This window comes from Dipodomys merriami, unplaced genomic scaffold (assembly GCF_024711535.1).
Source record: "Dipodomys merriami isolate MVZ:Mamm:240054 unplaced genomic scaffold, mDipMer1.0.p SCAF_401, whole genome shotgun sequence".
Classification (NCBI taxonomy): Eukaryota; Metazoa; Chordata; class Mammalia; order Rodentia; family Heteromyidae; genus Dipodomys; species Dipodomys merriami.
The window spans coordinates 329340-350207 of record NW_027205616.1 but is presented as its reverse complement, the minus strand read 5'-3'; the positions used below and the strand labels follow the sequence as shown (position 1 = coordinate 350207).

At 59.1% G+C, this 20868-nt stretch overlaps 1 protein-coding gene across 1 annotated transcript; it reads right to left on the bottom strand.

Moving 5' to 3' along the window:
- Window positions 1–1643: 1643 nt before the first annotated feature.
- On the bottom strand, window positions 1644–14328 carry LOC138806605 (protein transport protein Sec61 subunit alpha). The gene is made up of 12 exons (XM_069992039.1): window positions 14208–14328; window positions 12984–13051; window positions 10872–10937; window positions 10710–10788; window positions 9654–9785; window positions 7402–7511; window positions 7032–7185; window positions 4704–4864; window positions 4071–4268; window positions 3480–3671; window positions 3222–3298; window positions 1644–2586 (listed from the first exon to the last, which is right to left on the bottom strand). The coding sequence occupies exons 1-12, from the start codon at window positions 14212–14214 to the stop codon at window positions 2400–2402; spliced, it is 1431 nt and encodes a 476-aa protein (XP_069848140.1). The 5' UTR covers window positions 14215–14328; the 3' UTR covers window positions 1644–2399.
- Window positions 14329–20868: the final 6540 nt, after the last annotated feature.

Below are 20868 nucleotides of genomic sequence, written 5' to 3'. Positions count from 1 at the left end.
CGGGCAGGGCCCAGGTGCGGGCAGGCAGGGCCCAGGTGCGGGCAGGGCCCAGGTGCGGGCAGGGCCCAGGTGCGGGCAGGCAGGGCCCAGGTGCGGGCAGGCAGGGCCCAGGTGCGGGCAGGCAGGGCCCAGGTGCGGGCAGGGCCCAGGTGCGGGCAGGGCCCAGGTGCGGGCAGGGCTGCTGTCTGACGCCTGTGCCCGGCTCGGCTCCTTCACTTCCTGTTCTTGAGACAAGGCCGCGCTGTGTGGTCCAGGCAGTTCCTGAATGCTGGGGGGGGCACGCAGAGCCCGCCCGGCTGGCGGCCTTCCCCACCTGACCCCGGCCGGGCCGCCCGCCCGCCCGGGCCTCTGGCTAACTTGTGGCTGCCTCTGCAGAGTGGGGGAGAGGCGGCTGCCGTGCGGGCCTGCGGGGTCCGGCCTGCGGGGAGGCGGCTGCCGTGCGGGCCTGCGGGGTCCGGCCTGCGGGGAGGCGGCTGCCGTGCGGGCCTGCCCGGGGTCCGGCCTGCGGGCCGGTTATTCAGTGCGCCCCCGCTTTCTGCGCCGACTCCAGCCATCTTCCCGCCCGGCCGGCGGGCGGCCCGCGGGCATCCGTCACATCTTATCGGGCTGACACGCAATCTGGCGACAATTACCGCAGCCCCATCTTTGCGCGACTTCAGCTCCAGCTTGAGAAACGGCTGCGGTCGTGGGGGGGGGGGCGTCCTGGGGGCGTCCTTGGTGGGGGGGTCCTTGGTGGGGGGCCCGGGGGGGTCCTTGGTGGGGGGCTCGGGGGGTCCTTGGTCGGGGGCCCGGGGGGTCCTTGGGGGGGTCCCGGGAGGGGGCCCCGCCCGCCCTCCAGCCCCAGCCTAGGACCCGGGTCACCTCCCACTCCACCGCCCACGGCGCTTCCGGAACCGGCCCGCCCCGGCGCAGCCCGGGCCTGCCCTCGGGGCCGGGGTCGCAGGCCTCGTCCCTCGCGTCGTCCCGCCCCGGGCGGCCCTGTCGGCGGCCGTGATTAATGGCGGCGCGGCGGATGGATGCGGCTGTCAGGCCGCCGGCCGCGCTGACCCGGGCTCGGCCGCGATCAATGCGCGGACCGCGGCTGGGCGGCCGCGATAAGATGGGCGCCGCCAGGCCCGCGCCGCCCGCCCCGCGCCGTCAGAGCGGGTGATGGATGGTGGTGGACGGTGCGGGCCCGGCCCCGCCCCACCCCGCGGGGACGCGTGCGCATGCGCGTCTGCGCACCTGGCGGCGGGGGTGGGGCCGCCGGAGGGAGGAGGGCCGTCCCGGCGTCCGGGGCGGTGGTTCGCGGGCGGCCCCAGGCCGAGAAGGGGGCGGGGACTCGAGGCGGGGGGGGGGGGGGGGCCCGCAGAGGCGTCCGAGAGCCCCAGGCCGGCGGGCGGCCCTGCGACCAGACCCCGACCGGGCCGGACGGGGCTGCGCGCGCCCGCTGAGGAGGCCGCGCACAAGGCCGCGACCCCCCCACCCCCGCCCCGCCCCGGGCCCTGAGGAGGCCGCGCACAAGGCCGCGACCCCCCCACCCCCGCCCCGCCCCGGGCCCTGAGGAGGCCGCGCCCCCCGCCCTCCCCCCCTCGGCCGGGCCCTGAGGAGGCCGCGCCCCCCGCCCTCCCTTCCCCCCCCCCCGAGAGAAGGCGCCACGCAGCTGTACAAAGTCGGCTTTATTCGTCTCTCGCTCGTCCACAGTGACGTCCCGCCCCGCGCGGACGGGACCGGGTCTAGACAAGGCCACGCGTGACTGGGCCGGGCCGCGGGCGGGCCCCTGACAGGCCGGCGGCGCCCCAGCCCGGCCGCCAGGCCGCTCCTCTGCTGACCGCAGACAGCAGCGCGGCTGCGCTTTGGTCCCAAGCACAGTGAGAAACTAAAGCGCGGCCGAGGCGCGAGCGCCAGGGGACGGCGCCCCAGGGGCCGCGAGAGGGGCGCCCAGCCGCACGCCGCCCCGCACACCCGCGCGCAGCCTCGCGCAGCCTCGCGCAGCGCAGGGCCCGTCGCAGAGCTAAGCACCGGCGGGCGCGCTGGAGATGTCCGAGGCCAGGTGCCCAGGAGACGCAGGATCTGCCTCCAAGCCTCCAGCCTCGCCTGTGGCCAGGAGGAGGTGCAGACCTTCGCTTGTGCTTCCTTCGGGTTGGGGCAGGGGAGGGGGGGGGAGCGGGGAGCGGGATCGAAGGTTTACAGGGAACTAAGTGGACAGCTGGCCGCCACGACCCTCTGGCAGTCACCTCACTTCTACAGGCTTCTGCCAATGCCACGAGAAAAAGAATAATTTCAAACTGGAAAATCTAGCACTTTACACAGTGGAATGAAAGGATAAGAAATTTAAAAAGCATCATTAAATCAAGTCCACGTGCCACAGCTGCGCACTCCACGGGGCACGCTCCCCCCTGGTCCACGGAAGCTGAGGCTCAGAACAGAAGGGCTCCCATGCTGCCCACCTCGCTCTGCTCCTTCACAAAGATCTCGAAGTACTGGTAGATGATGGTCACGGCAAGCAGGATCCCAGTTCCAGACCCGATGGCACCTAGGAAGTCCGCCAGGACCGAGAGGGCCCCGATGCACAGCCCGCCAAAGGCCGCTGCTGTGGGGATGTACCTGGGGGTGGCAGTAGGTGGCCTGAGCTCAGCCCGGGTCCCTACCCGGCAGATCCCCCACCTGCCACTCCCTGAGCAGGCCACCTGGACTTGGGACACTTCAGATGCACACAAGGCGTGGGCCAGTCTTGCCCTTGCCAAGTTGCTTCAAGATGAGCTGCTGTTCAGTGTATGCATGTCAGGACTGAGGATTTATCTAAAGGTGAGTGGAGTGGATGGTCTGGGCTCCGGCCAGGCACAATTACAAGGTCAGCTGGAGTTTCCTGGCTGCTCACATGTCCCGTCAGGACACCTGCCCTGCCACCTGGCTCTGATGGTGTTGAGGAGCACAGCCTGTGCACTGGCAGCTTTCCAGCGACAGTGGCACCCATGCTCTTGGGACAGAAAGCCTGCACCATGTGCCACACTGCCGAGGTCAGTGCCACGTCCGTCCAACTGCCCTGCAGCCTGAGCCACCCTCCGATCCCGATCCCGACCTTTCTCCTCTCCCCCTAGGGGGCAGGACAGCTGCACCTGGCAACCACCTCCTTTGCGCCCACACCACACACATGCCAGCTGCCCGGCCCGATGGCTGCCCGCCCCCGGGAGGGCCAGCAGCACCCACGCAGTGCCCAGGGCCACTGGGGCCGCACTCACCGGTTGAGCTCGTGGACCATGGAGGTCTCCCGGTGGCCTCTCATCACCATCTGCTGCTCTTTCAGCTGCTTGGCAACCTGCAGACAAGAGTCCAGAGCCATCGGGGGCTCTTAGGGGCACGACAAGTGTCCACCTCCGGGCTCTCAGAGGCAGTGGCCGCTTTGGCACTCTGCCCGCCTAGCCTTTCTCAGCTGCCCCTCCAAGGGGAGGGCCTCCCGCGCATGGCAGCGCTTCCATGGAGCGCTGGTGTGTACTCACATCCTTGGCAGAGGAGCCCGAGACCTCGATCCATGTTTTGGAGAAGAAGGCGCAGGAGCCCAGCATGAACACGATGTACACAGCTGCGTGGACAGGGTCCTCCAGCACAGAGCTGAACGACTCTGGAGGGGACAGGTAATAGCACAGGCCGCCGACAGGGTAGGCCCGCGCCGGGCCCCCGGAAGACGTGTCCTGCACAGAGATGGCCTTCAGCGTGCTGGCTCACACACAGGCATGCATACATGCACCAAGCACCCAGAGGGGATGGAGAAGTGCTAGCTAGGCACTGAAGGCTTGGAGGCTGAGATGTGAGAATCAAGGTTTGAAACCAGCCCAGGTGGACAAATAGACTCATTATCTCCAATTCATCAGACAATCAAGACCATGCATGGCTCAAGCATAGAGCGCCAACCCTGGGTGAAAAAGTTGAATTACAGCACAGGGTGCAGGGCTCACCCCCAGGACCAGCACAGAAAGAAAAGAAAGTAGAGAAAACCGTGAGCTAATTTTCTAATTAGGAAAAACCAATGAGTGGAATATTTGGCCGTAGCAAGACACATAGCGGCCAGACACCGCGGCGGCCACACTCACCGACCACGTGCCCAGCAGGCTGACCAGCAAGTTCCCACTGAAGCGAGCGGACAGCATCTGGGAGATGACGTAGAGGTTGGACACCAGCGCGGACTGCAGGATGATGGGAATGTTGGAGGTGTAGAAGAGCTTGATGGGGTAGGTGTTGTACTGGCCACGGTAGCGCGCCGACTTGATTGGCAGGTCTACACGGAAGCCCTGCGAGAGGACAGAGCATGTCTTCTGTGCACGGCACCCGGAAGAGGCTGCCCGGGGTGTGGGTACTGGTCCAATTGCAAACAGCCACTGGACCTGTACAGAACTAGCGTGCTCCTAAGCACACATCTGATGAGCAAGACCGGCACAAGAGACCCATGTGTTTGACCTTCAGGAAGAAACACATGTCTCCCCACAAGCGTTCTTTCGACAGCTGAACTCCCCATGCTCCTGCCTCTGACCCAGAGTGCTTGGGTGCAGGGTGGCCGCCCGGCTAACTGCCGTGCTCTCTCTCCAGTCAACACCGGGAGGCAGGACGCTAGCTCACATGAGTCAGGAACTGGGAAGCAGCTCGGCTGTGAGCCTGATGGTTCAGGAAGGGGTGGAACAACCCCTCCCTCCACCCCCCCCCCCCCCCGGCCCCGGCACACTGCGCACCTGGAAGTAGATGACCACGGCAAAGACAAAGATGGTGGCGATCAGATTCATGAGGTTGGGGAGGTTCTGGCGGTAGAAGGCCTCTCGCAGTGCACGGACTTTGTCGGTGCGCGTGGCCAGCAGGTGGAAGAGTGCTATGATAGCACCTTCGAACTCCATTCCTGTGGCAAAGGAGGGCACACGTGGAGAGGAACAGTGTGGACACAATTACACAGCATCCACGACACCACAGGGAAAGAGGACTTCTGGGTGGGAAAGAGGACTTCTGGGTCACTTCATTTTCTTCTATAAAGGACTCGGACTACAGCTGTGAACTGAGCAAGTGACTCCGCTGTGTGGGATGACGGTCCCTAATTGAGAAGTCCCAACCGCAGAAGTGCAGAACTCAGCCAGAAGGGGTAGCGCCCTTTCCCCACTGAAGGGCTGAGAGCAGCTGCCCCGGCCACGGCTCAGGGATCCTGCCCCATACACCCTTGCCCACACGTGGTCCAAGCCAATTGGGAATCTATGCCCTACACAAGATGGTGCCAGAGGAGGCGGGCCGGTGGCAGGGTGCTGCGCTGCCTGAGGTCCAGGAACAGGCAGACAGATGAGCCCAGGAAGCTGGGCCCAGTGCCTAAAGGCCCAGACATTTTTGGAACAATGGAGAAATTTAAGATAAAAGCAAATCTCTCTCACCTTTGGTTAGCAACGTCCATTTCACCTGCACAGAACTTGGCACCGGGGGCCAGAGCCAGGGGCTGCTCTGACTTCACAGAGGAGGAAGCCAGGGCAACTCGGGAGGCAGAGGGAGGGACCTGCTTCCCCTCCTCCCACCAAACACCGCGCACTCACCACCCACACTGGGCCTTGTTCACCTGCTCCCAGCCACACACACACTTGCTCATTCTTCCCTCACCATTTTCAGAGTTTTCCTTAACTCCCACAATACCCAGCACGTGTCTCCCAGGACCAGGGAGGACCTGTGGGATGAAGGCTGGCTGACACCGTCAGGTCAGGTCCTACCTCTCCTAATTATTTCTTAAAATTCACTACCTGCCCAATCTCCAGAAACGAGGCTCTACCTGTTAGCGGTGCCTGGGCACAAGCTGTTTCATGCCCGGCTGTTTCTGCAAATTCCCAGTTCCAGGTTATTCCCACTGCCAGGAAAGCAGCAGTGGTCAGTCTGCCTGAGTCTCCTTCCCCAACCACCGACCCGTGCCCGCCCCTGCCAGCTGGAGCAGCCCTCGAGCGCCCCGCACCATGCCATGCCATAGCGTGGCTGCGAGCTGCCAGTGCCCCTGCTCCTGCTCACCTGCCGGCCCGACCATGCCGTCCCTGGCTGTGCAGCCAGGGGCCCCTCCCTAGAGTGCCTCTGTTCCCCACAGCACCACACGCCTCTCCACTGCCATGGAGGCAGCCTGGCCTGCCGGGGCCTGGGCAGCAAATCCACCCTTCCCGTCCCCTGCCTGCTCCCGTCCGTCCAGTCTGGCCCTGCGGCCGCTTCTTTCCAACAGGCACCCCGAGGCTAGAGGCAGTCCTTGCTCACCTCCGCTACAGTGCCCCAGCCTCTCCCTTGCACGCCCAGCTTGCAAGCCTGGCCCTGGACCCCAGGCCCTCCTAATGCCATACAAGTGACCACGAAGAACCACCTCTCATCCTGCCTCTTCTCTCTCTCTCAACATCACCACCACCATTTCCTCCTCTGGAGACACACGTGCACCCGACTCCAAGAAAATACGTTAACATGCACATGAGTGTCCCTCAGAGGACCCTTCTGACTAACAGATCAAAAAATTAACCAAGCCTTTCTTCTCACAACCGCCTTCCTCGCACTAATAGGTATGTCTACTAAAAGCACCTCTGAAATAAGATTTCTGAGGCACTAGCAGATGAAATGCAGCAAACCATGCCACCATGCCATGCGTCGGCACCATGGGCAGTGCCGTGATCGCATGTGGCACCACCGCCGCCCTGGCTTCCGGCACTTCTTACTTGGTCCTGGAAACCAAGGTTTAGCAGGGGAGCTGTGTGCGGAGCACTCAGCGCCCACCGCATGGGGCCTGAGGCAGACCCCAAGCTCAGGCTCCTTCAAGGCTGGGCTTGCAGGGCCCAGGGCCTTGGCACGGCAGTTCCACCACAGACAACGTTTCACCAACAGCAGCAGGGAACACATACTGCTTGTTCCCAATGAAAAGCTGGGGGAAACCCAGGTGGCCCTCAGAAGACAGCTAGCTAAGGTGGTGCCACTTCCTTGAAATGGAGGTTCGCACTGGGAAAGGAGGAGGAGGCGGCTCACATGCTGACACACCCAGTGCCAGTGAGTGGAGGGAACGGGCCTGCACACACCTCGGCCAGTGTTGACGGTGGTGGGGCTGAAGGCCTTCCAGACGATGGTCTCACAGATGTTAGTGGCGATGAAGAGGGAAATGCCAGAGCCCAGCCCGTACCCCTTCTGTAGGAGCTCATCCAAAAGCAGTACGATTAAGCCAGCCACGAAGAGCTGTAAAAACCGAAGACTGTGGGTCAGTGTTCCCAGGGGCACAGGTCCCTCCTGCCTCAGTAATTAGATTCTCAGTATAAACTTGAAGCTGCTCGGTGTGTCCTCAGCCTCCCTCTGGTGGAGTCAGAAGGGCAAACACAAGGTCACTGGTGTCTCCAGCAACAGGCCCATGGCCGCACGGTTGAGACTCACCATCTGGGACTGCTCGGCCCTTACCTGGATGGTGATCAGCAGGCAGATCCCAGCGCCCATCTCAGAAGGGTCTCCATACATCCCCGTCATCACATACACGATGGACTGGCCGATGGTAATGATCATGCCAAATACTGCATGTCAGGAGACAGGCGTGGCTCAGTGCAAACAGCTGGGTGGGGGGCGTTCCCACCCACAGGGCAGGGTGGCTGAGGCCTTTGCCTAGGCCTGCTCCTCAGGCCAGCCTTTCCCCAGGCCATTCCATCACAGGGGGAGGAGCAGAGCTCTCTGTGGGTGCTCCTAACCACAGCCCCACCACCCCGGTCTAAGTTCAGAACTTGGGAACAGCACAATCCCACTCTAAGTTCATGGTTTTCTTTTTTTTTTTTTTGGTCGGTCGTGGGGCTTGAACTCTGGGCCTGGGCGCTGTCCCTCAGCTCTTCAGCTCAAGGCGAGCGCTCTACCACTTGAGCTACAGCACCACTTCTGGTTTTCTGGTGATTTATTGGAGATAGGAGTCTCACGGTCTTTCCTGCCCGGGCTGGCTTTGAACCGCGATCCTCAGATCTCAGCCTCCTGAGTAGCTAGGATTACAGGCGTGAGCCACCGGCGCCCGGCTAAGTTCATGGTTTTCTAAGTATCTATTCTTAAAGGGGAAGCCTCAGAATGCCACCAACTTGGTTCTCAGTCACTTCCTCCGCTCTTTTGCCTAATGAAGTGTTTATGGACGTTGCTTCCTACATCTCGTTTTTTACCGGAAGGCATGAGCATGCTTTACTGGGCTCTCCATGTTAGGTCTCTCAAGTGCATGTGGGCTTTAATTTAAATTTTTCTATTTAGTCTACCACCTGATATAAAATTGTTCAAATATCCATAAAATAGAGGTCCTACTTAACTGTTCTTTTGTTGTTTTTTTTTTTTGGCAAAACAAGTTTGAACTCAGGGCCTTGAGTCTGCAGGACAGGTGACCTCCCAGGTAGGGTCGCATGCTTTAGGCCCAGGCCTGCCTGAACCCCAGTCCTCCGACACCGACGTTTTTTTTTTTTTTGGATGAGATGGGACCTCACTATTTGCCTTGACCAGTTCAGTCCTGTCCACCTGCACCTCTGATGGCTGAATTACAGACTTCAGCCACTGTATGGCCCTATGTGACTTTCCTAAGTCCTTTTTATAACTTCCCCTCCTTTGCAGTGCTGGGGCAAGAATCCAGAGCCTGTGCAGCAAGCACTCTCCCATTGCTCTGGGCAACAGCTCTGAGTTCCTAGGGCAGAAAAAAAATAACAAAAAAATTTGCCAAGAGCAAAGAGAAAAAAAACTGATCTGTACTTTTAAAATGGTGTTGCAAGAAGGTACCAGTGGGGCTGGGAAGGCGGCTCAGTGGTAGAGTGCTTGCCTTGAGCTGAAGAGCTGAGGGACAGCGTTCATGCCCCATGACGACCACCACCACCAGCACCACCAACAACAAAAAAGGTACCACACCTATAACCCTAGCTACTCAGGAACCTGAGACCTAGAGGGTGGAGTTCAAAGCCAAACTAGATAAGAGAAGTCTCAAGAGACTCTTATTTCCGATTAACAGGCAAAATGCCAGATGTCTGGAGCACAGCTCACGTGGCAAGAGTGCCAGCTACGAGCAACAAAGTGCTAGGCTGAGTTCAAGGCCCAGTACTGGCCAGCATGCACACACACAAGACGTGCATTTTAAACTCTTGATCTGTGTGTCCAACATATAAAGTCAGATGTATTCAATTATTCAACCTACTCATTTAAAAAGGTGTGCATCAGATGTGGATGTGGGGCCGCAGAGGATGCCCTGGGCAGTTCCTGCTCCAAGCCTCTGCACACTGCCACAAAGCATGGCTGATTCTGGTGGCCAGCAACCCTGCCCTGTGCTGCTCAGCAGGTCCTGTTCCTCCCATGTTACCAGGGAAAAACAGGTTTCCCAACAGTGCTCTCACCTTTCCTGCTAGGCCTTTCAACACAGGGAAAGCAGCCCTGCCAAGTAGCTCCTCCGTGCCAGGCTGCTGGAGAGCCCCGGTGCCCGTCCTGCAGCAGCCCACCTTCTCCTGAGAAGGACGGCCTCCGAGCCCTGTGCCCACACCCCTGCCGAGCCGACCCCCACACCTGGCATCACTCTCTGTAACAGCCACAGAGCACCCCAGAGCCGGCAGCCAAGGATGCGAGGAGCAGAAAGCACAACTGCTGTAATGTCCCCAAACTTTAAAGCAAATTCAGAATTTCAATATAGACATCGAGTGTTATTCAGTCTTTCTTACACTTTTGGGCTCCATTGAAGAGGGCTCGGTCTTTTGGGGTGTCGCCAACTTCGATTATCTTGGCGCCAGCCAGGAGCTGCATAATGAGGCCGGAGGTGACAATGGGAGAGATGCCCAGCTCCATCAGCGTGCCTGCAGAGAAGGGGCGGGGGGGGGGGGGTCCTCGAGTTAATGCCAGCCTGGGAAAAGCCAGGCACTGCTGCTAAAAAATGAGCCGCATCCCCCTCAAATCCTATGCGAAAGTTTCGGTGTGCTAGCAGCATTTAATTTACAGAGCACCCCCATCCTATCAGCCATGAAAATACAACTTCATTCCATTCAGCCCGCCAGGTAGCATTCTCTTCTGTTTAGGAAGACAAGCATCAAGAACAGACGGTGGCATTTAAATGCACCAGAAACAGATCTATTCTGGTTTCAGAGATAAGAAAGGTGCTTCTCTCCATCAGTTAATAAAGGACAACATTCAAATTATCTCTGGAAAGTCTGGGAAGAGGGTCAGCACAATTGTGTCTAGCTGTAAACAAACTCCTACTTCTATTGTGCATATGCTCAAATGAGTCACACTTCTGATGTGGAACTTAATTTGAACTCTATTTTTTTAAAATGAGTCAATCAAATGCAGTACCAAAATGCACATTCAAAATCCTCTCACATACAGGTAAATGGTTTTGCAAAACTGTTATGTGTTTTCTGACATATATACATAACCTACAGATAAGAAGATGCAGTTGAGAAACAATTTATATTGCAAAGAATGTTATCAATGGACATGTCCTAATTTCAGGTATTTTTCCATGCTTTCAAAGTTCTCAATGATGTGGACCTGTACTGTTATCATAGGTTTTGTATCGCATCCAGACCCAGTTCCAAATGCGATGAGCAACATAGAGATAAGCCTTTCCCATGGTATGCTGACCTGCCTGCATCCCCTGCTCTTCCAGGCTACACAAGCTACAAAAACTGCTGGAGTTCCACACAAAGCCAAAGCCCATAATTAAAGAAAATGAGGCTATTCAAGTCCAGTGTGCGGAGAAGACAAAACGAGATGGGACCTACCTCGGTTAGAGGCCAGAATCACTCTCATCCAATAGAAAGGGTCGGCGGAGTCTGAAGACATGATACCAAACAGGGGAATCTGGAGAGCAGGGATGGGGACTGGGGTCAGCACACTGTCCTCCTCCCCCACCTCCCAACACCAAGCAAGGCAATGGGGCTCACCTGGCAGCACACTAGGAAGATAAAGAGGGTGATGGCTGTCCACAGCACTTTCTCCTTGAACTGAATCTAGACAAGGGAAAGAAGTTATTTTCACGAGTAAATTACTACATAGAGAGTCAAGATGAACCCCATTCCCATTCACCAGAGAAGTCAAGCCATGCACAGAACAGTACCAAGACTCAACACCATCTGCTGCATACCCTTCTTGTGCTGAGAGAACGCAAGGATCCTCAGTTCACCCACACACAGGATCATCACCCATGACAACAAGCAAGGTGGCTTGGGGAAGGCTAAGCGAGCTGTCCCGGGCCCTCAGCCAGAGGGTCCAAGCAGAAACACCAGCAAGACTGATGCTACAGAAAGTCACTTGTAAAACACACAGCCTTCGAGACACACAGCAATCACTTTTCATTTGATGACTTGGGAAGCAACCATAACTTTGGAATCTGGGACTGACCAATACTGTGTTTTCTATGACTCAAAGGTAAAAGTGTGCCACAGCACTAGGGGAGGGCAGGAAGAGCTGTAGCTTGCTTGCTGTATATGATACCACCTGCTTAGCTTCAAGAACGTCACCTCTTCTCAGATGCGTAAGTCAAACAGAGGACAAGAATGATTTTACAGCCTGTCAGGGATCACACTCTCCTGCCCAAGGCCTGTCACAGGGCGGTAGGAAAACTCTTGTCTTCTGCTAGCCCTGGCGAGCTCAAGGACGAGCAGTACTGTGCCCCTTGGGTTGAGGCAGAACTACGCACTGTTGGAGCCCTGAGCTCTCGGGTCAGAAGCTACGTCCTATGCGTGAGCCGTGATGTGCTCTAGGCAGCACGCATCGGCACACGGCTGTGCTCAAGCACTGACTGGGAAGAACCCCCCCTTTCCTAAGAACTCTTCTTCCTTAGAAGATGGCAGGGAAGGCACGCCACTTCACATAAGCCACGACGAGCTTGCGGCAAAATTAACACTTTTTCCCTTTGTTGTGCTGGAATTGAACTCAGAGCCTCACACACTCCGCCACTGAGCCACATAAGACAAAGTTTTCAAGACTTCATTTTTGACTGACTCGGTCTCCTGATTACAACCAAGTTTAACAATAAATCTTGAAAAGCTCTTTCCCAAGTCCTGTCTCTGCCTCCAAAAAAGTCTCTAAATCTACCTTGGCTCAGTACCATGGGTGCTTACCCACTCCGGCAAAAGTCACTGAAACACTTTTATCTCCAAAGCCATTTTCTAAACTGTCTGTCCCTTTTCCACTCATCTGTACCGTTACGTTCCACGGATGCGAACTACACGTCCCACTCACTTGGGCCCTGTCTTCTCTGCCTTTGCCGGGAATGCATTCTCGTACTCTAAACGTCTTTCTCCTTCAAAACCACCATCAAACATCACTGCTCCCAGACAGAATTCCTTTCTGAGCCGCTGCTGTATCTTGCACCTGTCTTCCTTGTTCACTTCTCCTCAGAGACCAAGGACACACAGCTAATGTGAGCAGTACAGAGGATGGAGCCCAGTCGTGTGGGCTCTGAAGCCGCTGAACCAAGGGGACTAGCAGCACTGTAGACTTCACTGTCACAGGCAGACTGCATCTCAAGTGTTTATTTCAAACCATTTTAAGTAAAAACTGAAAGTTGATTCCAAGTTTCTGTGTGGATGTTAACCACACACAAACATGTGAACACATGACACAGAAAATCTGAGCTAATTAAAACTTCCTTAGAATCTCTTGCCTTGACAACACCCCCTGTCTGTAGTAGAGCAGTCCCAGAAATGGATACTCAACACAGCGCCGCTTTTCTAGTGTTAGTGTACCTGCTGTACATGGCAGCAGCCTTGAGTACCACGACCAGCTACCTACAAAGCAGCTGCCTTTCCCTTTGGTGGCTGATACTCCCTGCAGGTGGTGAGAGGGTGGTCACCCCACCGGGATCCTGGCTGAGCATCCCACTCACCACCCACGTCCATTTCTGGGGCAGGACAAACCTGAGGCACGACATCCAGCCAGAAAAGACATCCCACATGAGGGAAGGGATAAAAAGCAACCAGGTACACACACTGCAGGCGGGGGAGACAGGAAGCTTCCGTTTGGGGTGTTCACTGACGTTTCCTTAGGCTTACCTTCCTCTCCGGTTTTTGTATCTCCGGCAGGATGACACAGAAGGGCTTGATGACTTCCAGAAATTTGACTTTGATGGAGAAACAAAAGAAGGGAAGTTAGTCTCCGAAACCTGCGGCCTACCGGGGAGCCGGAGACCGCCGAGGCCAGGCGGGCCACGCTTTGCGGGGACTAGGCCGGGAGCGGGCCGGGCCTGAGGGCCGGGGAGCCCGAGGGGCGCCGGGCGGGGAGCCCGAGGGGGGCCGGGGAGTCTGAGGGGCGCCGGGCGGGGAGCCCGAGGGGGGCCGGGCGGGGAGTCCGAGGGGTGCCGGGCCTGGGGGCCGGGGAGCCCGAGGGGGGCCGGGGCCGGGCCTGGGGGCCGGGGAGCCCGAGGGGGGCCGGGCGGGGAGTCCGAGGGGCGCCGGGCGGGGAGCCCGAGGGGGGCCGGGGCCGGGCCTGGGGGCCGGGGAGCCCGAGGGGGGCCGGGCGGGGAGTCCGAGGGGGGCCGGGGAGCCCGAGGGGGGCCGGGCGGGGAGTCCGAGGGGTGCCGGGCCTGGGGGCCGGGGAGCCCGAGGGGGGCCGGGCGGGGAGCCCGAGGGGGGCCGGGCGGGGAGTCCGAGGGGCGCCGGGCAGGGAGCCCGAGGGGGGCCGGGCGGGGAGCCCGAGGGGGGCCGGGCGGGGAGCCCGAGGGGCGCCGGGCGGGGAGTCCGAGGGGCGCCGGGCGGGGAGCCCGAGGGGGGCCGGGCGGGGAGTCCGAGGGGCGCCGGGCAGGGAGCCCGAGGGGGGCCGGGGCCGGGCCTGGGGGCCGGGGAGCCCGAGGGGCGCCGGGCGGGGAGTCCGAGGGGCGCCGGGCGGGGAGCCCGAGGGGCGCCGGGCGGGGAGTCCGAGGGGCGCCGGGCGGGGAGCCCGAGGGGGGCCGGGGCCGGGCCTGGGGGCCGGGGAGCCCGAGGGGCGCCGGGGCCGGGCCTGGGGGCGGGGAGCCCGAGGGGCGCCGGGGCCGGGCCTGGGGGCGGGGAGCCCGAGGGGCGCCGGGGCCGGGCCTGGGGGCCGGGGAGCCCGAGGGGCGCCGGGGCCGGGCCTGGGGGCGGGGAGCCCGAGGGGGGCCGGGGCCGGGCCTGGGGGCCGGGGAGCCCGAGGGGCGCCGGGGCCGGGCCTGGGGGCGGGGAGCCCGAGGGGCGCCGGGCGGGACCCGGACCCCCGGCTCGCGGGCTCCCGATCGCGGGCGGGTCGGGGCCCGCCGGACTCACTCGCCATGGCGGAGGCTGCGAGGTCCCGGCGTCCGCTCCGCTCCCTCTGCCCGGCGACACAGGCTCCGCGGTCCGCGGCGCGGCGGCTCCTCCGAGCGACACGTCAGTGCTAGCCGGGCGGCGAGCGGCGCGGCGCGGCGGGGCGGGGCGGGGCGAGCGCGCCGCTTCCGCTTCCGCTTCCGCTTCCTGCCACGCGCAGCGGCGGCCGCGTCGCCTCCGCCGGGACCACGACTCCCGGCGTGCGTCGGAGCGCCCGGCGCCTGCCGGGAGGACGGCGCGAGGCACGCCGGGAGGCCGGCGCGAGGCACGCCGGGAGGCCGGGCGCGGGACGGGGAACGGCGGCTCACCCCCCGAGGCCGAGGCCTCGCCCCGGTCCCGGAGACTTAATCTTCCGTGAACGCCCGCCGGGGCCGAGGGCCGTCCGTGAGCAGTGACCCCGGGGAGAGACGGCAGCTGGGCAGCTGGGCAGCCGGGCAGCTGGGCCTGGACGCTGGGCCTGGGCGCTGGGCCTGGGCACTGGGCCTGGACGCTGGGCCTGGGCGCTGGGCCTGGACGCTGGGCCTGGGCGCTGGGCACTGGGCAGCCGGGCCTGGGCGCTGGGCCTGGGCGCTGGGCCTGGACGCTGGGCCTGGGCGCTGGGCCTGGGCGCTGGGCCTGGGCGCTGGGCCTGGACGCTGGGCCTGGGCACTGGGCAGCCGGGCCTGGGCGCTGGGCCTGGACGCTGGGCACTGGGCAGCTGGGCCTGGACGCTGGGCCTGGGCGCTGGGCCTGGGCGCTGGGCCTGGACGCTGGGCCTGGGCACTGGGCAGCTGGGCCTGGGCGCTGGGCCTGGACGCTGGGCCTGGACGCTGGGCCTGGGCGCTGGGCCTGGGCGCTGGGCCTGGACGCTGGGCGCTGGGCAGCTGGGCCTGGACGCTGGGCCTGGGCGCTGGGCAGCTGGGCCTGGATGCTGGGCAGCTGGGCCTGGGCGCTGGGCAGCTGGGTGCTGGGCAGCTGGGCGCTGGGCAGCTGGGCCTGGACGCTGGGCAGCTGGGCCTGGGTGCTGGGCAGCTGGGCCTGGACGCTGGGCAGCTGAGCCTGGGCGCTGGGCGCTGGACAGCTGAGCCTGGGCGCCAGGCAGCTGGGCCTGGACGCTGGGCAGCTGGGCCTGGGCAGCTGAGCCTTGGGGGGCTGGGCCTGGATGCTGGGCAGCTGAGCCTTGGGGAGCTGGGCCTGGATGCTGGGCAGCTGAGCCTTGGGGAGCTGGGCCTGGATGCTGGGCAGCTGGGCCTGGACGCTGGGCAGCTGGGCCTGGGCAGCTGAGCCTTGGGGAGCTGGGCCTGGGCGCTGGGCAGCTGGGCCTGGGCAGCTGAGCCTTGGGGAGCTGGGCCTGGGCGCTGGGCAGCCGGGCCTGGGCGCTGGGCAGCCGGGCCTGGGCGCTGGGCAGCCGGGCCTGGGCGCTGGGCAGCTGGGCCTGGGCGCTGGGCAGTTGGGCGCTGGGCAGCTGGGCCTGGACGCTGGGCCTGGGCGCTGGGCAGCTGGGCCTGGGCGCTGGGCAGCTGGGCCTTGGGGAGCTGGGCCTGGGCGCTGGACAGCTGGGCCTGGGCGCTGGGGAGCTGGGCTTGGGCACTGGGGAGCTGGGGAGCCGGGCCTGGGCGCTGGGCAGCCAGGCCTGGGCGCTGGGCAGCCGGGCCTGGGCGCTGGGCCTGGGCACTGGGCAGCTGGGCCTGGGCGCTGGGCCTGGGCGCTGGGCACCTGGGCCTTGGGGAGCTGGGCCTGGGCGCTGGACAGCTGGGCCTGGGCAGCTGGGCGCTGGGCAGCTGGGCCTGGGCGCTGGGCCTGGGCGCTGGGCAGCTGGGCCTGGGCGCTGGGCACCTGGGCCTTGGGGAGCTGGGCCTGGGCGCTGGACAGCTGGGCCTGGGCAGCTGGGCGCTGGGCAGCTGGGCCTGGGCGCTGCTCCTCAGCTCTGCAGCTTAAGGCGGGTTCTCCACTACATGAGCCACAGCGCTACTTCCCGCTTTTTCTGCTGTGGTGCTGAGGACTCGAACCCAGGGCCTCATGCATGCGGGCGAGCGCTCCACCCCTGAGCTGCCTTCCCACGTGTCTCTTTATGAATACAATGCATCTTTTTCTCAGAATAACATATAATATTTTACTGCACTTTAGTATTTACTTATAGAAAACATACAATTGGCTGTGTCAACTCTAGATACTATCGAGCCATTGTAATTTATTTTCTCCCAGAAAATTGGATTTTATTTCTTAATTCAAATAAATATAGGAATACACCTTTCCATGAGACGATCCTGCTTCTCCATTTAGAGTGGGTGGATGGGTGATTAGATGGAGGAATGGGTGGATCTACCTATGAGGAGCATTTCTATGAGGGTCTCATCTGCACAGTATCTTCATGAGTTCTTTTTGTTTTTCTTACAAACAGCAATTTTCTAAATATTCAGGTTAGAAGCATTGGTATCACTCTCACGGTTTCACTCTGAAATGTGAGTTCTAAACTTGTAGCACAGTACATCTTGATAAAGTCACCTCTAGTATTTTAAAATATGTAAACAGACATGAATCTTGTTTACCTAGAGAAGAACAATGAAGAGATTATAATAGTGCTGGATCTCAGCCTAGGATATCTTTTGCTACTGTGAAGGAATCAGCACACAAACACAAGATCAAAGTCAGGAAACATTTTTCTCTCAAACTTTTACTGCCTCATAGTATCAGAAGTAATTGCAAACTGATAGGAATTGGACTTTGATGAATGACTTGGAAGTCTACATTCTGTATGTTCAATGCAAGAGCAATGAATAGAATGGTTAACCATTGAGAAATATGTTCTACAGTGTTTTGACCTTAACAAGTGATTTTTTTTTTTTTTTTGGTTGGTCAAGGGGCCTGACCTCTGGGCATGGGCGCTATCCCTGAGCTCTTCAGCTCAAGGCAAGTGCTCTACCACTTGAGCCACAGCGCCACTTCAGTTTACAGGTGTGAGCCACTGGCACCTGGCTAACAAGTGATATTTTAGTGAAATGACAAAAATGTTTTAGCTGAGTGCCAGTGTGACTCAATGTCTGTAATCCTAGCTATTCAGGAGCCTGAGATCTGAAGTTTGAGATTCAAAGCCAGCCCTGGCAAGAAAGTATGAGACTCTTATCTCCAGCTAATTGCCGGAAATGCCAGAAGTGGAGCTATGGCTCAAGTGGCAGAGCACCAGGAGTGAAAAAGCTTAGGGCAACTTTGCTGCCAAGATTTATTTTTTTTGGCGGGGGAGGGTCCGGTTGTGGGCCTGAACTCTGGGAGTAGGCGCTGTCCCTCAGCTCTTCAGCTCAAGGCTAGTGCTCTACCACTTGAGCCACAGCGCCACTTCCGGCTTTTTTCTTTTTGCTTATGTGGTGCTGAGGAATCGAACCCAGGGCCTCATGCATGCAAGGCAAGCACTCTACCACTGAGCCAACTTCCCAGCCCAGCTGCCAAGATTTATTAAAGATATAAAACCCTAGCATCATAAGCCAGGTGGAAGTCCAGGTAGCACTCAGCTCAGGCTCCATTGGAGGGCTCCCCTCCTTAAGGGTCCCCATGCCCCTCTGGTCTTCTGAGGTGGAAGAAGGGCGAGGAGAGGGTCCTCTTGACGCACAGCCTGGAAGCTGAACAGCATTCGCGCACTCCATGCATGTGCTACAGGACCGACCACGCTTACCTGAGGAGGGGGCTGGGAGACGGCCATCGCCTGTCGGGGTCCCTCAGAGGGAGGAAGGTGGGAGGAGAATGTGGAGAGTGGTTTGGACAAAGGTAGACTTGTGTGGCTACGCTGGGTAATACAGCACCAGAGCTGTGGGTGGAGAAGCCAGGCTCCATCACAGCTGTTGAGACCTAGCAGAGGCGGACAGTTGGGCCCAGGCCTCCAGAGGAGGAAAAGGGGAGAAGAGGGAAGGCAGGCAGGTGTGCTTGAAACCTTGGCCAAAGGGGAAACTCCAAGAGGATCCCTGTGTCTGGGATCAGACAACACAGGAGGAAAGTACGGGGATAGCATTGCCAAGGTTCTACCACAGACGATGTGCACAAAGGTAAAAACGGGTGGAGCCAGGCTCCAGTGACTCGCCCTGTAATCGTATCTATTCAGGAGGCTGAGATCTGAGAACTGCATTTTGAAGCCAGCCCAGGCAGAAAAGTTCCCATGAGATAAGTTTTAATCCAGCTAATCTCAAAAAAGCGGTGTTGTAGCTGGGCACCAGTGGCTTGTGCCTGTAATCCTAGCTACTCAGGAGGCTGAGATCTGAGGATCGTGGTTCAAAGCCGTGCTAGGCAGGAAAGTCTGAGACTCTTATCTCCAATAAACCACTAGAAAACCGGAAGTGGTGCTGTGGCTCAATGGTAGTGTGCTAGTCATGAGCACAAAGAGGCTCAGGTACAGTGCCCAGGCCCTGAGTTCAAGCTTTGCAATTGACAATAAAAATAGACGGTATGTAGGTAGGTTGAAAGATGTGATAGAGAAACAACTAGAAAAATTTACTACACGGACTGGAGTTCTGGCTGGGCAAGTCTTAAAGTCCTGATAGGCGACAGGCTAAAAAGAGGCAGGCATGGTGGTCCACAGCAATATGCTCACTCAGGGAAACCACACTTGCTCTCACGGTCTCTCATTGGCTGGACGACGTTCCGCTACGTTATTGAGGAAATACTTAACTACGCCTACAAAATCTTGTCAGCTCTGCATCTGTGGAATGGAATCTGGGGATGCAAGCATCTGAAGATGGAAAATATTTACTACACAGATTGCACCTGTATGGAACATCTAAGACTTGCCCTTGATCTCAACAGTGCAGTGTAACAAGTACTTGGATAACATTTTTAGTACATGAGGTGTTGTGGCAACATGGAACGAATTTACAAAGGAGCATAGATGTAGACAACATGCAGACGCTGCTCCACTTCATGCAGACTAGAGTATCCAGGCTCCTGGGACAGTTCCCCTGAGTTCTTCATACTGTCTGCTCACCTGACCAGTCTCACGGAGCACATTTATCCTCTGTCTAGGATGATCTCCCATCACAGCACCCACAGTTTAACACTGGAAGGGTCCAGCAAGCCCTCAGGAGCCACTGGGTGGGGGTGGGGGCACCTCAGACCTCTAGGTGTCTGTCCCTCACTCCCCACCCTTGAGTTCAAACTACAGTAGTGCCAAGATAAGTATTTATTACAACACAATTAACATTTCTTTTTGTGAACAATTATGCAAGCTTGAGAAAGGCAGCCATTCAGTCACCACCACGGCCATTGCCCTGGCCACCACCGGTGTATTTCCTATAGTTCAGATGAGTTTTTCACCTTTGAAAGTGGGCTTCTTCCCTGAGGATATTGTATTTGAGACTGCTTCATACCTGTTACTCAGCTAAGCAAAACCGCTTATTGTGTTGCATTTCTTTCCTTAGATTGTCTGTAACTGACCTGCCATCTTTTAGTTGGTTTGACTTTGCAAGTACTGGTTGGCGTTTTCATGTTCTCTAGCGGGACTGGTCTCTGCAGGCTTCCTCGAGTCCGTGTTTGTGTTTTAGATTCTGTCTTGCTTCTCTACAGCCTATCTGGCTGCTCTTCTGCTAGCCTAGAGTTTTGCTGTGCTTGAGAAGTCTGAACCCTTCAGATGACCAAATCTTTGTGAGTGTCTTCTCCCTTCCGGAGCCCTCAGCGGGGCGGGGCCGGGGCTGCCGCTGTCTGGTTGCTGAGGAGGGGAGAGGGCGTGGAGTTGGAGCTTCCTCGCTTCCGCACCGGCACCCCTGTCTGCAGCTTGGCCTGAGCACCCCACTCAGGGTTTCCTGGTCCATTTCTCTTGGCTGCCAGAGGACAGTGCTGCTGACACCCACCCCCGTTAACTCTGGATGTCAGGAAAGCAGGGAGGGGAAGCCTATCACATGTAGCACTCGGGATGTAGTTTAAAATGCTCATGAAAGTCAAACGTAGATGGCTATCCTGGCTTTATTCCACTAAGTCTGCGATCCTTGCGCCCATGGCAGCCTTCTCTTCCAGGAGGAGCATCTGTGTTTAACTACTAGGGTTACTTGGATTTCCAACCTGATTCTGTGTAGCGTCCGCCCACCCGTCCCCTTCTGTGCGCCAAGCTCAGCAAGCCCTTCCACCTCTGCCCTGGTCCTGCCGCTTGCCCTTTTCCTTTGGCCTTGCGGGAAGTTTGCCTTTTTGGTTTTTTTAAAGTGTGTTTACTTTTGCTAAACTACATACAAAGATACACAAATTGTGAGTCAGAGCTCAGTGAGGTTTATAGAGTGGACACAGCTGTTCAGCCGCACGCAGGTCAGAAGTTCTCTGACTGGCCGTCTCTGCCACACTTCTCAGAAGCAGCAGATGGAAAATACTGTGGGTCTCTGCTGTGATGTTCAGCTCTGCTCCTGTTGCACAAAAGTAGCTAGAGACAATAGTAAGTGGGTGGACATAGCTATGCTACGTTCTAGTAAAGCTTTACGAAGAAAAGCAGGACTGATGCTGCGGCTCCGACACTTGCGCTCAGCCCTCTGCTGCCCAGTGGTGTGCCGCCGAGGTTCAACTCCGCAGACCCCGCCTCACAAGCTCCCGAGCTTGCCACCACTGCCCTCAAGAGCAAGCGGCCGCCTCACTCCCTGCACATTGGGTGTCATTTAAAATGGTTCTGAGCTGAGGCCAGACC

Excerpts from the sequence above, each read along its gene's own strand:
- LOC138806605 (XM_069992039.1), bottom strand. Across the intron at positions 10,938-12,983 it reads TACAAAAACCGGAGAGGAAG|ATTCAGTTCAAGGAGAAAGT; the intron begins GTAAGCCTAAGG and ends TCCCTTGTCTAG. Across the intron at positions 10,789-10,871 it reads TCTTCCTAGTGTGCTGCCAG|ATTCCCCTGTTTGGTATCAT; the intron begins GTGAGCCCCATT and ends CCTGCTCTCCAG.